The sequence below is a fragment of the Sus scrofa genome, chromosome 2 (assembly GCF_054392235.1).
Source record: "Sus scrofa isolate SSC_HxYL_T2T_F1_AM1 chromosome 2, Sscrofa_HxYL_maternal_Yorkshire_Landrace_v2.0, whole genome shotgun sequence".
Classification (NCBI taxonomy): domain Eukaryota; kingdom Metazoa; phylum Chordata; class Mammalia; order Artiodactyla; family Suidae; genus Sus; species Sus scrofa.
The window spans coordinates 101,548,709-101,564,946 of record NC_139384.1 but is presented as its reverse complement, the minus strand read 5'-3'; the positions used below and the strand labels follow the sequence as shown (position 1 = coordinate 101,564,946).

Sequence of the window (16,238 nt, the reverse complement as noted above, 5' to 3'; positions counted from 1 at the left end):
CAGTTGTCTGGCCTCCCTGGGGACTGCTTCAGTTGACGAGACTTGTCCCTCCCAGGGGCCACTCACATCTAAATCTGGTCACTGGGATGAGAGTGGGTAGAAAGGTCTTATCCCATGGCTCTGATTGGGAAGTCTCTAAAGAGTTATCCTGGCTGCTGTGTCCCCCACTGGAACTGCCTGGGCCTTGCTGGAACAGCTTGGCAGCCCTGCTTCTCTCTCTGCCCAGTCTAGCTTCCCTCCCTCCCCTTCTACAGTCACTGATCCCAAGAGGGCTGCCTGCTGACCTTCTTGCACACTCATCTCCATCCCAGAAAATGCTTACCAGACAATTCAACCTGCCGTGAGAGAGACATGCTTGAAATCAGTGAATCTGTCAGGACTAAGGGATTACTTCAGGGGGTGGGGGGAGGGGAGTAAGGCTGGAAAAGGGAGAGCTATATTGGGTAAGGACCAAGGAGGTTTTGAGCAGTTAGTATCCTGAAAATTAACAACTTGTCCCAAAGCCTCCCAGGAAAGTACACTATCCTCAGCTAGTGACTAGATCACAATGGGTGGGTGGTTTTTTATTTGGGGGTGATTTTTTGTTTGTTTTTGTTTTTATGATACTCAGAAATTGAAAGAGTAATGAGGAAACAGACAACACTGAGAGCTTGGAACAAAAGAAGGTGAGCTTATCTAGAAGCTCACCCATGAAGACAAGAATTCTTTCTAAAATGATTTCTTCCAGCTTTATTCTCTCCAAATTGTGAGGAAGAAGAAAATTGCAGAGAGTTTTGTAACGTGTACAACCATGAACATTCAGCTATTAAAGAGTAAAGCTGTGATTCGAACCCAGGCTGCCTGATTTCACAGCCAGCATACTTAACCATTGTACAGTAATACCTTTTGCTGGAATCATCACAATAATTCTAGTGAAAGGAGAGAGGTGGAATTCAAAAATAGGCTTTTTTCCTATTCCACATTGCATTGCCAATATATGGGTTATTTTTTTCTCTATTCTGAATATATTTGTTTTAAATTTCAGTTTCTGTATACTCATTGATGTCTTTCTTTTTCATAACATTAGTTTAGCATAACACCTTATAGCTTTGAGTCTATCTTAAGACTTGGACTCTGCCTCATGGCCCATTTCTCTCTGTAGTTTATTAACTTCAACTTTCATTATATACTTCCTAAATTAAATACTCAAGAAGAAAGATGTTTGGTCTAGTTGATCTTTTAGGTTCAGGACAACGTCATAAGTCCCTGTTAGGAATTGGATGTTCTTGGGTCACATGCCCAGCCCTGATCCAATCGGCTGTGGTTGCTATGGAGGTTTTTCAGGAGATGTAAAATAGGGCTAACCAAACACAAAAGACTGTGGATGTAGAAAATTTCCTTAGGAGGCAGGCACGGCAGACGCGGCAGTTAGGCTGACTACAAGAGGGTAAAAGCCACAAGAGGATACTCTTCAATGCCTTTTTTCTTAAATTCCTTCAAAAGACTTGGGAGGGGAGAAGCACAATCTCACCACCAAGGCTTCTTACTGCCTTCCTGCTCCCTTCACCATCAGCCTCTTGAAAGGGGGTGCTCTGCGGACTCCACAGTACTTAGTGTAGCGCTTTGATTGTCATATACTTGTCTAAACCCAAAGGCAGAGAGATTAAGTAGAAAAAACATTTTTAACCTTCTTTCTTTGGTAAATTTTTTATCTTGTCAGAGATGAATAATGATTTGAACAGGATTAGGCAAATTCTGCACTTGAGATAGAAATCCATTTAATGAACCCAATTGATATGCAGTCAATTTTTTTCCCCAAAACAGCTGCTGCTGACTCTGTACAACCTTATGATCCTACATAATTTACATTCCTGCATAAACATCTTATTTTTGCCACCACTGAGCCATTTTCAAATTGCTTTTTACTTAACCTAATAATCTGAACCTTGATGTCAAGCATGATTCATAAACCATAACTAAAAACATCTGAAGCAGTATGGTCTAAAATAAAGCAAAGGGACTATGGATTCTAGCAGAAATCACTTTCAAAACAATACAGTTGTTGTCATGTCATTGCATTGAGACTGTTTAAATATTAGATAGAGGGGTCAGACCATGTATCCACAGGAAGAAGTTAATTGAACAAGTATGCCTGTTTAAAACTGTCATATTTTCTGCAGCTTTGATTATAGTTAAACTAGAGGTTCGCAACCGATGACAATTTTGCTCCCCAGGAGACATTTGGTCATGTCTGGAGACATTTTTGGTTACTGCAATGGGGTTTGGAGGTATTGAACTGGAGAAGACATTATTGGCATCCAGTAGGTAGAGATCAGGGATGCTGAACACCCTGCAATGCACAGGGCAGCTCCTACAACAAAGACCCACCCAGCCCTGAAGAGCAATGGTGCCAAGGTTGAGAAAGTCTCAGGAAACCACAAGTAAAATCTGAAACTGCACATAAACTGACATGTAGATTAACAACTAGAGTAATGTGGACTAGGTGGGACTAGCCATCTAGAGTACACCTCCTTTTAATGTGTCCGGCTGCTCCTCAGCTTCAATCTATTGATTCCCTATGGACATACACAACAACCTGAGGTATGGACAGAAATATGGATTTTTATGTGAACAGTACCAGTTTTGAAATGTTGGCAAAGTATATAAAATATATATTGAATTTCTTGGACTAGTAATCTATAAGTAAACCAACATACTTATTCACTTGTAAGATATCTTCTCTTTTTAGTGTACAGAGATCTATGGTGATAGGGCTATTCTAGAGATGAAAACGGATAAAAAGAAAAAAGTAAAAATATGGGGATTTTTGGAGGGGTGTTGGGGGAGGCAAAAGAGAGATCATGTTGGGTATGATCTTCTAAACTTTCCAAATTTGTTCTCAAGATTTTATTTTAGTGTAATTACCAAATAATCTATATTACTAAGGCAATAGGGATGCATTTTATAAAAAAAAACTCACCTACAGAATAAAATTATCAAATACTAGAATTATAACTCTTCAGAAATACTCTACATAATAGAGTAACACCTTCGGCTATTTTTCTAGAAAACCAAGAAAACCTTCAACATTAATGGTTGGATCTCAAAATACTCCATGTATGCCTCTATCAACAATATATGAGAATGTTTATTTCTCTATGGGTTTCCAATATTGTTTATTAGGAATATTGAAAGGTTTTGCTTATCTAATAGCAAAAAAAAAAAAAAAAAATGGTGTCCTGTATAGTTTTATTGTCCATTTCTTTAAAAAGGGCTTAAGCAAATTTTCCTATCTTACCAACCATTTATCAACTCATATTATATGTTTATTTTTGGTTTTAGATTTACCAAAATGGTAAATGGTCAATTGAGCTACTAAGAAGACCCATCTCATTCTGGGTCTGACAGAGGTGCACTGACAGACTTAGGACAGTGGATTTTCAGCATGACTTAAGCCTCAAGCTAGTTTGGTAGTACACAGAAAACCCAGAAACTTCTAGTCCACTAAATGCTGATTTGACGTAGAGGATCACTTGGCCTTCTGGTCACTTTGTTCCCTTTTTTTTTTTTTTTTTTTTTTTTTTTTTTTGCTTGCTTTTTAGGACCACACCTGTGGCATATGGAAGTTCCCAGGCTAGGGGTTGAATCAGAACTACAACTACCAGCCTATGCCACAGCCATGGCAATGTGGGATCCGAGCTATGTCTATAACCTAAACTGCAGCTCACGACAACGTCAGATCCCTGACCCACTGAGCAAGGCCAGGGATTGAACCCGCATCCTCATGGATGCTAGTCAGATTCATTTCCACTGCATCACAACAGGAACTCCCTTTCTGGTCACTTTGTAAAGGACAACTGCCCAAGTCAGAGAGGGAGCTATCTAATCAGAATCTAACAATGGGATCTGAAATATCTACAAAGGGCTGTGGAGGGAGCGCTGAAAATACTTTGGCTTATCCTCAATTTCATGTGGCTTTCTAAACAACTTTTTGTCTTTAAGATTTCCAGAAATTGTTTCTCTTCCTTTATCACACCTATTAGGCAGGTAGAGACACAAGAAAAAATTCCACAAAAAGTAATGATAGTCCATGCTAACTGCTAAGGGTCAGATCCAGCAAAACACGCTGTGAGTAAAAAGAAGTTTAAAGTTGTAAGTGATAGGAGTTCCCACTGCGGCTCAGCGGTAATGAACCTGACTAGTATCCATGAAGATGTGTGTTTGATCCCTAGCCCCTCTCAGTGGGTTAAGGATCTGGTGTTGCCATGGCCTGTGGTGTAGGTTGCAGATACAGCTCAGATCCTGCATTGCTGTGGCTGTGGCATATACCAGCAGCTGCAGCTCCATTTTGAGCCCCAGCCTGGGGATCTCCATATGCTGTGGCTGTGGCCTTAAAAAGAAAAAAAACAAATGTAAGTGGTAAATTGAGGTTTAGATAAAAATTAAGGATGAATATTCCCCATTCCCCAATACATTTTGGTAAAGTAAACATAATATTGGCAATATTTTCTCCTTTAAAAAGTTCTAATAATAGTCCTCTAACTTTCCTCTTTTTCCTCTCTACCGGCTCGCCAGAGAGTTATGGGCATAATCTGAAAAGTTTCCTAATTATGCTACTTATCCTCTGCTCTCCCTACCGGCTCCCCTTACCAACCCCAGCCCCAAATTGCTGAATTTAACTCATCCTTAATTATGAGGATAGAAAACTATTTACTACTGATTCTCCCTCTTCTGGCCTATAAAATATTAATGAATAAAAATGGGAGAGAGAAGTAAAGTGCCAGAGGAGCTAGGCATCAGGGCTATTAAATCATCTACAGATCCAGGAAAGAGTTGATCTGACAAAAACACAGATAAAACCCTAAAGCAGAAATACAGAGTCACATGAAAAGAGACCTAGAGTGTATGTACTAAATAACTCCCAGTGTGTAGCCCCTACATTGGAGAAAACAAGTGTGTGCCCAGCAGGGAAGCCCACACTTCACATTAGGGATGCTGTCCTGCACCACACAGAAAGGCGAGTGAAGCACTACCTTTGGAATTGGATAGAACTTGGGTCTCCACGGAAAATCCAAGGGAAATGATGAGCTCGGTTTTGGGGCGTTATAGCCTGTGATGGTTGTGGCTCCCTGTCCACCTTCTGGAATTTATGCCCTTTGGTTGCCCCTGAAGAGAATAACATTTTCAAATCAGGTTCTCAGTAGGAAGAACTTTCAACATCATGATAAGTGTACATAGAGAGTAATAATTCCTCCATCCCTCCTCAGAGGGACTTGTGGCAATTTATTTGAATGACTGCATTCTGGGAAAGGAAACTTCTTGAATATTCTGAGAACAGCTTGATACAGTCCAGATTTTTCTAGATACCAGAGGACGTGATGCATCAAGATGGCAAGCTATTTACTATGTTGCCTTTTCTACTCTGGAAAGGCAGTGCATACCTGCTAAATATGGACTAACCTGTGACTTGCTTTAACCAATGAAATACATCACAAGCAACACTGTGCCAGCTCTGGACCTAAGCCTTTTTGGTTTTTTTGGTTTTTGGTGTTTTTTTTTTTTTTTTCTTTTCTTTTTAGGCCTGCTCTTGTAGCATATGGAAATTCCCAGGCTAGGGGTTGAATTGGAGCTGCAGCTGCCAGCCTTCGCTACAGCCACAGCAACACCAAATCTGAGTCGTATCTGTGACCTACAGCACAGCTCAAGGCAAAGTGGGATCCTTAAACCACTGGCTGAGGCCAAGGACCAAACCTGCATCCTCATGGATACTAGTCAGGTTCATCACCCACTGGGCCACAGTGGCACTCCCTCCAGACCTAAGTAAATAAGGCTTTGCAACTTCTGCTTGCTTGAAAACCTTATGCCATGTAGGAAGTGTGTTTCTGGGCATAATAGTAAGTAGGGTTATTCTTGCCCTTTTCTTGATTCCTAGAACCATGAATTGGTTGCTTGGGGACAAAGCACCATATGAGTCATCAATTTGTGGTATATTCTGGTCTCAAAGATGATACTTCATCCTAGTAAGTGTTCTCTCCAAATTAGATCTCAGCTATACCAACTGAAGGGCATTCCATTGTTTTATCAGGCTGACAACTTCCAGGTGCTACAGTATGTGATAGAATCATTGAATCTCATGGGCATGTGCCCACTGCCTTCCCTTTTTTATTTTAAAGTGAGACCCTCAGTCTGATGGGATGATAGAATGCCATGTGAGAGGATCAAACACTCCGTAAACCCATGGATAGGGCAAACTTTCCTCTTGATGCTTTATGTCCTTGGTGTTGAGGTCAACCTGGACCCTGTTATAGAAAAACTTAAAATATCTGTTATTTTCTCAGATTACAGTGCAGGAGTAAATGGCCTCTTTTGGGAAGGGTCTGGGGGAACGGTTATTCTATGTGTTTACTGTTACACTGCACAGTCCTTCTTGTGGGGTCTACTTTATCTTATGGTCAGTAAACTCTGAACCTAAAAATAGCTCAGTTTCTAAAACTGGGAAATGGACCTTGACTTTTTAATTGGACAACTGCCTTCAGGCCATCTAATCCTATCTATCCTTCATTTCTTTTTATTGTATAGATTTATATCCTTTCCATTCACTTTGCTGCTGGAGAGGCTAAGTTCTATTATTTATCTCTATAACCCCCTCTCAGTTTGCCATCCATTGCTGTACTTGCACTCACCTTGCTTCTAATAGTTAAGTCTCCACTTGATCTCAATTATTTTAGGATCTTCTTACTCATGTTGCTATCAGCCTAAAATTATATTCTACTCTGTGTCCTGGGGATATCACCATTGAACTTTTCAATGATGCTGATGCCCTTCTCATCTCACGAGCTTTTAACACTTTGATAATGGAATATTCTCTTGACCCTCTTGGCTCCCTGGTTTCTGATTACATCTAAATATCCAGAGTTATCTGCAAAACCCATCAAACACTTAGTACCATCCTTAATAAGTGTGAGTTAGGAAGTTCTAATTGAGTAGGAGTAAAGTAAGAAAAGAAATCCAGTGGATGAGCAGCTGGACTATCCATAATGTACAAAATCTTGGATACAGTATCAAGTCTCTCATCACTGTGATGCCATTATCATTACTATGATTAATCTTAAAATAATCCTATATTGTTTCAAAATCATATTATTTTATAAGAGGCTTAAAGGATGTATACCAAAAATCTGATCACCATCTTTGGATGCTGGGATTAAGGATGATTTCCTTCATTGGATTTACTGCAAACATTCAAAATCTCTACTGTAAGTTAATTGTATGCTAATTTTTAATTTAAATTTTTACTTAAAATTACATCAAATGCCTATCTCCCAGGAAAATCAACATTCATTGATTATGTTATTCAGAGTGTAACAATGTTTTTTTTTAAAGGTTTTACTCCATTTATAGTTATTGTAAAATATTGGCTACATTACCCATGTTGTACAATATATCCTTGTAGCTTATTTATTTAAAATGGTTTTTATTTTTTCCATTATAGCTGGTTTACAGTGCTGTCAATTTTCTACTGCACAGCCAAAGTGACCCAGTCACACATACATATATACTTTCTTTCTCTCACATTATCCTCCATCATGCTCCATCATAAGTGGCTAGATATAGTTCCCAGTGCTGTACAGCAGGATCTCATTGATTATTCATTCCAAAGGCAATAGTTTGCATCTACTAAGCCCAGATTCCCAGTCCATCCCACACCCTCCCCTTCCCCCTTGGCACAATGTTAAATGGTTTTTTTTCTTTTTCTTCCCACAATTTTAGGTAACTGTCCTCATTTATACATCTCTCAATTGCCTTTAATATAGGCTATTTCTCACAAATCTTCCCTTTAGGTTCCTATTCATTTATTTCATTATCTGTTAAGATCTTTGTTAATCAGAACCACAAAAATAATAGTCACTGCAATGTATGCAGCTTTATAATGAACAAGGCACTCTGCTAGCTAGCTTCAGGCTTTTTTCATTGCTTTTTTTATTTTTTTATTTTTTTGTAATCACACTATAATCTTGGTTCTACTGCCCTTATTTTAACAGATGAGAAAATCAAGATCTAGACCAGCTACTGTGGCTGGCTCAGTGTGGCACAGATTTATGTAGCAAAGACACAGTTTGTATGATTCCTACGTCACTACGACTGCCTCCTACCACCAGCTTCTTGACACAGGCTCCTCAGTTTTGTGAGGCTGAGGTCATTGCTTACTCCAGGTTTTTGGGAATTGAATACTGCTTTCTTTTAAACTCAAACCATTACATTTGTGCTGAATGGATGGTGTTTAAAGGCAAGCTTAGAGACCATTGGCTTTTGGGAGTGATTTCATCAGTTTTTTTCACTGAAGTCAGAACTAAAAGATCAGCCAAGCAGGAAAACAGAGTGAGGATGCTGTATTATTCCCCTCTTTCACATAGCACATCCCTAAAAAGGTATATTCATTATTTTGTGTGATAAGTAGGTTTAACATGGAGACCTTATATTCAAATGTCAGCAAAGATACAACTCCGATATCCAAATGAAGTTCCTTTCGGATGATGTGCTATTTAGAAGAAATCTTTGTGTTCATGCTAGCACTTAGAGAATTAGATGTCATTGAATCATACGCTCATCTAGGAAAGTGTATCTATAAAATTCACAGTTCACATATCAAGTCATACTCCATGGTGAGACTGGCTCAGTTTATTTATTGATATAGCTTCTCAGCTTTAAATTATATTACCTTCCTTGCACAAAACTAAATATATCTGCCACCCTGCTTGTCACCTGTACGTGGAGCAGCTGGAGAAAATCATACAACCAATGGCTCAATGGGTACCCCAAACTCACCAGAGCATCATGAGCATGCCAAGCAGGCCCACAATTTTTCACCTGTCTCCCCATTTTTCATAGTAACCACTTCTAACAGCAAACATTCCACCTCTCTACACCTTTAACCTTTCAATCACCTCTAAATTCTCTCAAAATAACATCCAAAAATTTTACAATGATCTCCTCCCTCCCAGACTTGGGTGATAGCTTCTTATGCCTCTCTTCCTCTCTTTGGCTCTTAGTGACTCATTGATTCTTTCTATTATTCTCTCCAAACAGCTCCCTTTCCCAGACCTTCCAACTAAGGACCTTTGGACAGGCTAACTCTCTGCCTGAAAAGCTTTCCCTTTGATCTACAACTTGCTGCTGCTGCTCCTTTTAATAACAGACACTGGTTTAAATTCTTATTTTATCAATGCAATCTAGTATGTAAAATACTCCTTCCTTCATTTCACTTGGGTAATTTATTAAATAGAAACATCTTAAGAAGTTTATAGGTTTTATACATCAGATATTCTAACATGTTCATCAACTTGGGCTATTATTATTATTATTCCTTTTTTACTTCACTCAGATCTCCACTTGCAGGTCACATTTTCAGGGAGACCTTTTTCGATTACACTATTTAAAAGAGCATCACCCCCTATTAGCATCCTCTATACCCTTTATTGCTTTTTAGTTATTTCATAGCACTAATCACTGACTAATATAATGTATTTATTTATTTATTTATTTATTTATTTTGGCTTTTTGTTATCTCTTTGGGCTGCTCCCGCGGCATATGGAGGTTCCCAGGCTAGGGGTCGAATCAGAGCTGTAGCTGCCAGCCTACGCCAGAGCCACAGCAACGCGGGATCCGAGCCGCGTCTGCAACCTACACCACAGCTCACGGCAACGCCGGATTGTTAACCCACTGAGCAAGGGCAGGGATTGAACCCGCAACCTCATGGTTCCTAGTCGGATTCATTAACCACTGCGCCACGACGGGAACCCCTAATGTATTTATTTATTAGATTTTTTTGGTCTGTTTCCTTCATCAGAATGTAAGCTCTATGAGAAAAGAGATTTTGTTGTTTTCACTTCCATATCACCTGTGTTTACAATTTTGGCATGTACTATTCCAAAATAAACATTTGTTGAATGAGTGAATGAATCAAGGAATAAATAACAGATTGAATTTCTTGACTGCTCTTTATTCTGTCTCACCCCTTTCAAGCATATTCTGCAGAGTGTCAGGGCAAATGTTACGAAACAGGGCCATTCAAAATGTGGTCCCTGGACCAGCAATGGCAGCATCGCCTAGGAACTTACTCAAAATGCAAATTCTCAAGCTCTATTCAGGCCTACTATTCAGACTTCTTGTACAAACGGACTATGAACCTATATTTAGAAAGCTCCCAAGGTGATTTTTATGCACTCTCACGTTTGATGAGCATGTCTTAAAAAGAATATATGACAAAGTTACTGCCTTACTTAAACTCTGCCTTTTTTTCCTGGGACAAAATTTAAACTCTTTCACTTGCTCCTAAACCCCATGAGGCCCAACCCACATCCATCTGTCCAGCTTCACTCTGTCACTAATCCCCCTCTGCCACCAGTTCCACTTTGCTCAACTCTAAGTACTTTTGGTGAACTGGGGTCTCACCTGTTTCATCTTCTACATATGTTCCTTCTACGTGTGACCTGTCTCCTCCTCTTTGTCACTATCTTCACCTCCTTCTGGTCATCATTTGGGCTGTTACCTGCACCTGCCATGTATTCAGCAGCACGCTGCACTTTTCCTTATCACTCTTTTGTGTGTGAGTTCATGTGTTTAACTGACAGGCTGAATGTTCTATGAGCATCTCATGGTATTTCCTTACCATTTAAATGGTGCCTTGGTGGGCATGCATCTTAGATGGATAAATACATAAATAAAGGACTGACAATACATTCTTTTCCTGATAGTAACAAAGCTATAAATGATGATTAGAGATAAATTAGATGGTATTTCAGTTCCACAGCTCAGAGAGATCTTGTGTGAACTGGACTTTTTGGACTCATCTGCATGTATAACTATCTTGGAAATTCATTTCAGTTCCTAATATTTGATTTTCATGTTGTCTTTAAGGAGATTCACAACCCGTAAATTCAGTTCTGCCGTTAATAAGGGGAAACAATACAAAATAAGGACAAGGAAAGCAGTTCCTAAAGAAAAGGCCTCTGAAAGTTTTAGCAAATCACAAGCATGAAGTTTTGAAGGAAAGTGTTAGAAGGTCACTTAGAAGACTGAAAAATACAGACTGGTTAGTACCAAAGGCTTATTGTAGAGATTTCTAGGAATGTACAATTTGGGAGAGTTATTCTCTGACTCTGCTGTACGAAAAGAGAGGAAGTTATTATGCTTTGAATTGCCCAAACTGCTAGTTTATCATACGACCCAAGGCCCTGCATTAAGTTAGAAGAGAAGTAATTGCAAATGAATGTTCATACATGTTATTGCTTAACCTCCTCTTTTACATTTCTAGTCCAATAAAAGCAGCCATGGTACTTTCTTTTCTACCGCATTTTCCCTGGGCACACAGTGCAGTGCAGGTTGCCATGTACTACATGTTGGAATGATTAGTTGATAGTCAGCATTTCAGTGCAAGGACTTTTCATATCGTATGCATTCATCTTCAAATGCTTAGGATCAGCAGGGATTCTATGGTTATCGAAGCTGCCAGGAAGAAGCAAAATAAATTCGGATCATATAGGGGCATTCCCATCTCCCACCTTTCCTTGGTTTTGGTTTACCATTCTTCATTTGGGCAATATCAACTCAACTGGGATAGTCAGGAGGCAGTTTAGGGTTTTCAAAAGAGCCTAGATTTTGCAGCCAATCAAAATTGAAGTCCCAGCTCTGCTGACTACTAGCTCTGTGACCTCAGGCTAGTTATTAATTTCTTTGAGTCTCCATTTCTTTCTCATTAGTAAACTAAGGCTAAGAATAACATTTTGCATGAAGTAGAAGTCAGATACTGTTTGTAAAATGTATAACTTATAGTAGACTATTGAAAAAGATTAATTCTGCTTCTTCTATCTCATATCACCCTTTAAGCCAGGAAATGATTATTGATTATTTGTTAATTTGACTCACATATCATTAGATTTAAGACCTGGATTATCAGATCTAGGTGTTTCTATGTTTATTAAACACCCTGGCTAATTAACAATTCGTTTTCTACTTATACACAACTTAAAAATCAATCTGATGTGTTGTAGAAATCTTTCTAAATGGATGTGGAAAACAGCACATAGGAGCCCAAGTGTGCCTTAAATGAATCAGAATTTGGAAAAGCTTTTACAGAAAAGAGATGAGAAATATCTGAGAGATGAAGAATTAGAGGCATAGTATTGTGATACCACTTTATTTTATTTATTTTTTTTTTTAAAGAATCTCTGTTCCACCTGTGCATCTTACTCTCTATCAATCAGCACATCATCCAAGGTAAGCTCATCAATGCTGGATCCTTAACTCACTGCATCACAAGTGAACACTGGGAACTTCTTATCTTCAAGGCTAATTTTATTGTGACAAGGGCATAATTCTGGCTTTTTTTCCACCAGGGAAAGTGTGGTGCCTCCAGGACACGTGTCACCCCACTACATGTGGTTTCCTGTCAGTCTGGAGGTTCCTGCTTCTCTTTGTCTGCCCAAGGACCCCTGTTGTTTACAGGATGTATGGTTTCCTGCCATTTGGCCTGTGTCTCCCTTTCTCTGCTCACATCTAGCTATCGACCTGCTCTAACATATATACTTGGTGACTGTATTTTCTAAATCAAAAATTGGAGTGCATTGTCTAGAAATGGAATAAAATCTTTTAAGTCTTTACGCCTTTCCATAATTTACTAAGTACTCAACCTTTAGGAAAACGCATCCAGTGTTTCAAGGAGCAATTGGGAGCTGACCTCATATAATATGCATGTGCACATGTACAGATACCTGGTCTAATGTCTCCAGGAGTGTAGGTAATAGACTGGCATAGTCAGGACTAAACAATATACAATATACAATATGTTCTTTGTAGAGTGAGTCAGAGGACTTTTTTTAGGGTTGAATTGGACCCTCCCAACAAAGTATTTTTTATCAAACCAGAGTTTGACTCAGCAAATACTCCTACACAGAATGGAGTTTCCTTCTGTTCAAATGGGAGGTTGATGGGTTACTTTAGAAATTCTGTTTCTCCTGGGTGGTGTCTGCTATTGTCAATGGGCTACTTTTACATGATAAATAATGTGCAGATAAGACACTAGGCCTTACCCAATTTTCCAAGGTGTTAAGGATAAGTACTGCATGATAAGTGTTTATAAGAAGACAGGATGTGAAAGCCTATCCTTGCTGTGGGCCTGGAGGATAGCCCTGAACACTCTGTCAGGCTAAATCACATTTCAGGGGTGGGGGTGATTTTAAGGAAATATGTGATATACTTAGATACCTATTTCTAAAGTGAAACTTTACAAGCATATGAAAATATGAAACTATTTTTTTAAATATAAGACTTTACTCACCTCTTAAATTTCTTAAATTGTTGAACATCCTCTCCCATCCTTTACCCCCAGGAAAATGAGTAGAAGAACACCCTTTTGGCTTCTCCATCCAAAGAGTCTCAAAAATGACCAGACTTTTAAAAACTACAACTCATTAGAAATTTTTCTACATTGTTCCAGAAGCTTCAAACCTTAAAAAACCAAAACTTAACAAAACTCCCTGCTTTGTGAGTTCCCTGGTGGCTCAGCAGGTTAAGGATCCAGTGCTGTCACTGATGTGGCTTGGGTCAATACTGTGGCATGTTTTCAATCCCTGACCTGGAAACTTCTGGAAATGCCCTGGGCATGGCCAACCCCCACCCCCAACCCCCCAAAACCCTGGTTTGAATGTAAATTATCTCTAACTCCTCTAACACTTCAAGTCTCTCCTATGACTCAGCAAACTTTACTGAGTTTACTCAGCCAATTTTATTCTGGCTCTATTCTCCTATAGCTTATAAGCTCCTAGAAATCAGGAACTTTATTATATTCATTTAAAAGATAATTTGTTACTGAGACCAGCTTAATGTAATTATATAGTAGAGAAATTTAAAAAAGAGTAAATATTATTAAATACGTATATGTCAATGAGGTAAAACTATTTTGGGATATGAAGCAGAGCCTTGAGTCTACAGAAATCCTACTTTAATTATGTTCCATCAAGGTCCTGGAGTCTGGTCACTGAGTGGGTGGATAACAAAGGGTTACTATGTTCGGGCATCGTAAGTTATGGGAAAGATCATAAATTATCTTGATGACTCATTTCCTCTAGTCACTCTAGCACTTCCAGTATAGGGAACACTTTCCTGTCGCTTTTCTTTAAATTCACCAGATAGAAATGGTGGAAAAGAACTTGAAATTAAGGTTTTTCATGATTTAATGTATAGATAAAGCTTCAACTCTTAGAACCATTGTAATAACCAATTGATCGCAAAGGCCATACCCAAGGTGACTCAGTATTTTAAGTGCCATTTTGAAGAGGAGTGGCTGGTGACCCCGGAGGCTATTTCATCTTAAGTCACCCAGGATGCTCCCCATCTGTGTGCAGAGTATACAAGGCTATGTAACAAAGGCCCCCTGTTCTTCACTCGGAGATTGAAAAGAAAGCAGAAGGAAAGAATCGCTTTAATTTCTGGGTGATTTCTACTATCAGAATCTCTGAAATGCAATTCAAAACCTTAAAGGTTCTGTCACTTCTAGATCCCCCCACCCCCGTGCCTATAACCAAATTTATCCACAAATTTTTTTTATTCATGTGCACATTCATTAGTATAGACAAATGGCTGTATTTTGTTCTTTAGTTTCTTACCTATTTGTGTATATATTTTTAGATAGTGTTTAAAAAGTATTTAAGGATAGCCCTAAACAAATACCTGCTGAATAAAGATTTCTGAATTACCCTCTATAAACGTCTCCTGGAAATCTGCCTGTGGATTACTGCTCTGTGGCTGCTAATTGTCTCACTTCCTTGTCTTTGTTCTCCTTCCAGGATCCTTTGGCATCTGCTTCACTTCATTGTTCTCTCATTTTTCATTTTTTCACATAGGCTGAGCTAATTAACTGCACATTGGCAGTTGCAAGGATATTAATTCTGTCTAATGCTTTGAAAAATACTTCATGTGATTATATATTTATGAATAAAAATTCATTCTACACATTTTCTCCTTATTCTTCCCTTTGAAAAGAGGAAAGAGATCATCCCCAGGACCCTGAACTAGGGCCCACTCCCTTCACTAATAAATTCTTCCATGAATTTTACATCTCTTATTGCCGAAACTTTGGCTGTTATAGATGTTTTTCATTAAAAAGCCTACTTTTTATTGTTGCAGTGTATTTCCTGTTTTCCTTTTCCTCAGTTCCCACACCTTGTTTCAGGACTCACCTCCAATGATGGATTTACAGAGGGACCTGTTAACAGGGCAATAACCACAACCTCCCCCTCTGCTACTGCCTGCCAGCGCTCCCACCCAAGTGGCATGAAGTCCCTGTGTGGTTCCTTTTCTATTTACAGACTGGAGCCCTTTTTGTGCATGGGGACATCTCCGAGGGAGACAGCCTCAGATCTCAAATGGACCTCAGGGGCCCCACTTGCCCCTAAGATTTAGCAAAAATTAAACAGAATTTCTCCACACGAGTCTCCCTGAGTTTAAAAGCCAAGGACATATTTTTCTGCTGTTGCCAGAGATGGATTGAAGAGAATACTGCTTGGGACAACCAGATGCTGTGTGCAGAGTGTGAAGGTGCGCTAGATACAAATTAGCTTTGAGGAGATAAGTCCAAAGACTCCAGAGGGCCTTTTAGATCATTGCCTTCGTCAGAGGCAGATGTAAACCTTAACAAGATAAGGGCTGATATGTGAGGTTTTATAACAAATTTGGTATTAATACCTGGGGTTATTAGTGCTACTTCAAATTATGAACACATTAGCTCCAATCTCTTGCCCATACTTCCTTCTTTATGTGACTTGATAATCAGTCTGTCCGAATCAATCAATCTCTCTCTCAGTAGACCAGTAGACCTTAAATACTTAAGAACATAGTGTAACATGTAAACATATCATCTTTAATGGTTTTTCTTCACCATTTTATGGTAGGTATTTAATGGAGTCAAGAATAGTTGGGGCTAATTTTAATAGTAAATTATTCTTTTATCAGTCATATTCCTAAAGACGAAAATCAACTTATTCCCAAACTAACAGCTGTAGCTTTCTTGCATCAGGAAATTGACCAGAGAGACAAACTCGGGCGACTCTCCTACAGTAATTCAAAGGTGTTCTGTCAGATGAAGTTTCTCATCTTCTTTCAAGGCCAGGCCAGGCTCTCAAATGACAAAACAGAAGAATTTGTTGGGAGAGTAAAAATAAATTATCTATCAAACATCACAACAACCTCTGAGAATTACAAT

The 16,238-nt window shown here is 39.0% G+C and overlaps 1 protein-coding gene and 1 long non-coding RNA gene across 4 annotated transcripts in view; one reads left to right on the top strand and one right to left on the bottom strand.

The window, feature by feature from the left end:
* The window catches only part of LOC146405618 (uncharacterized), a 168,211-nt gene extending 153,943 nt beyond the window's left edge, over positions 1–14,268 (top strand). For all 3 annotated transcript variants that reach the window (XM_085013997.1, XM_085013996.1, XM_085013998.1), the window contains 2 exons: positions 12,203–12,256; positions 12,376–14,268. In XM_085013997.1, coding sequence (XP_084870123.1) covers positions 12,203–12,256; positions 12,376–12,556 — 235 coding nt within the window. In that variant the 3' untranslated portion in view covers positions 12,557–14,268. The remainder of the gene's footprint in view (positions 1–12,202; positions 12,257–12,375) is intronic.
* The window catches only part of LOC110259417 (uncharacterized), a 248,415-nt gene continuing 246,370 nt past the window's right edge, over positions 14,194–16,238 (bottom strand). The window contains exon 4 of the long non-coding RNA XR_002341803.2: positions 14,194–16,153. This is a non-coding gene — a long non-coding RNA (uncharacterized LOC110259417). The remainder of the gene's footprint in view (positions 16,154–16,238) is intronic.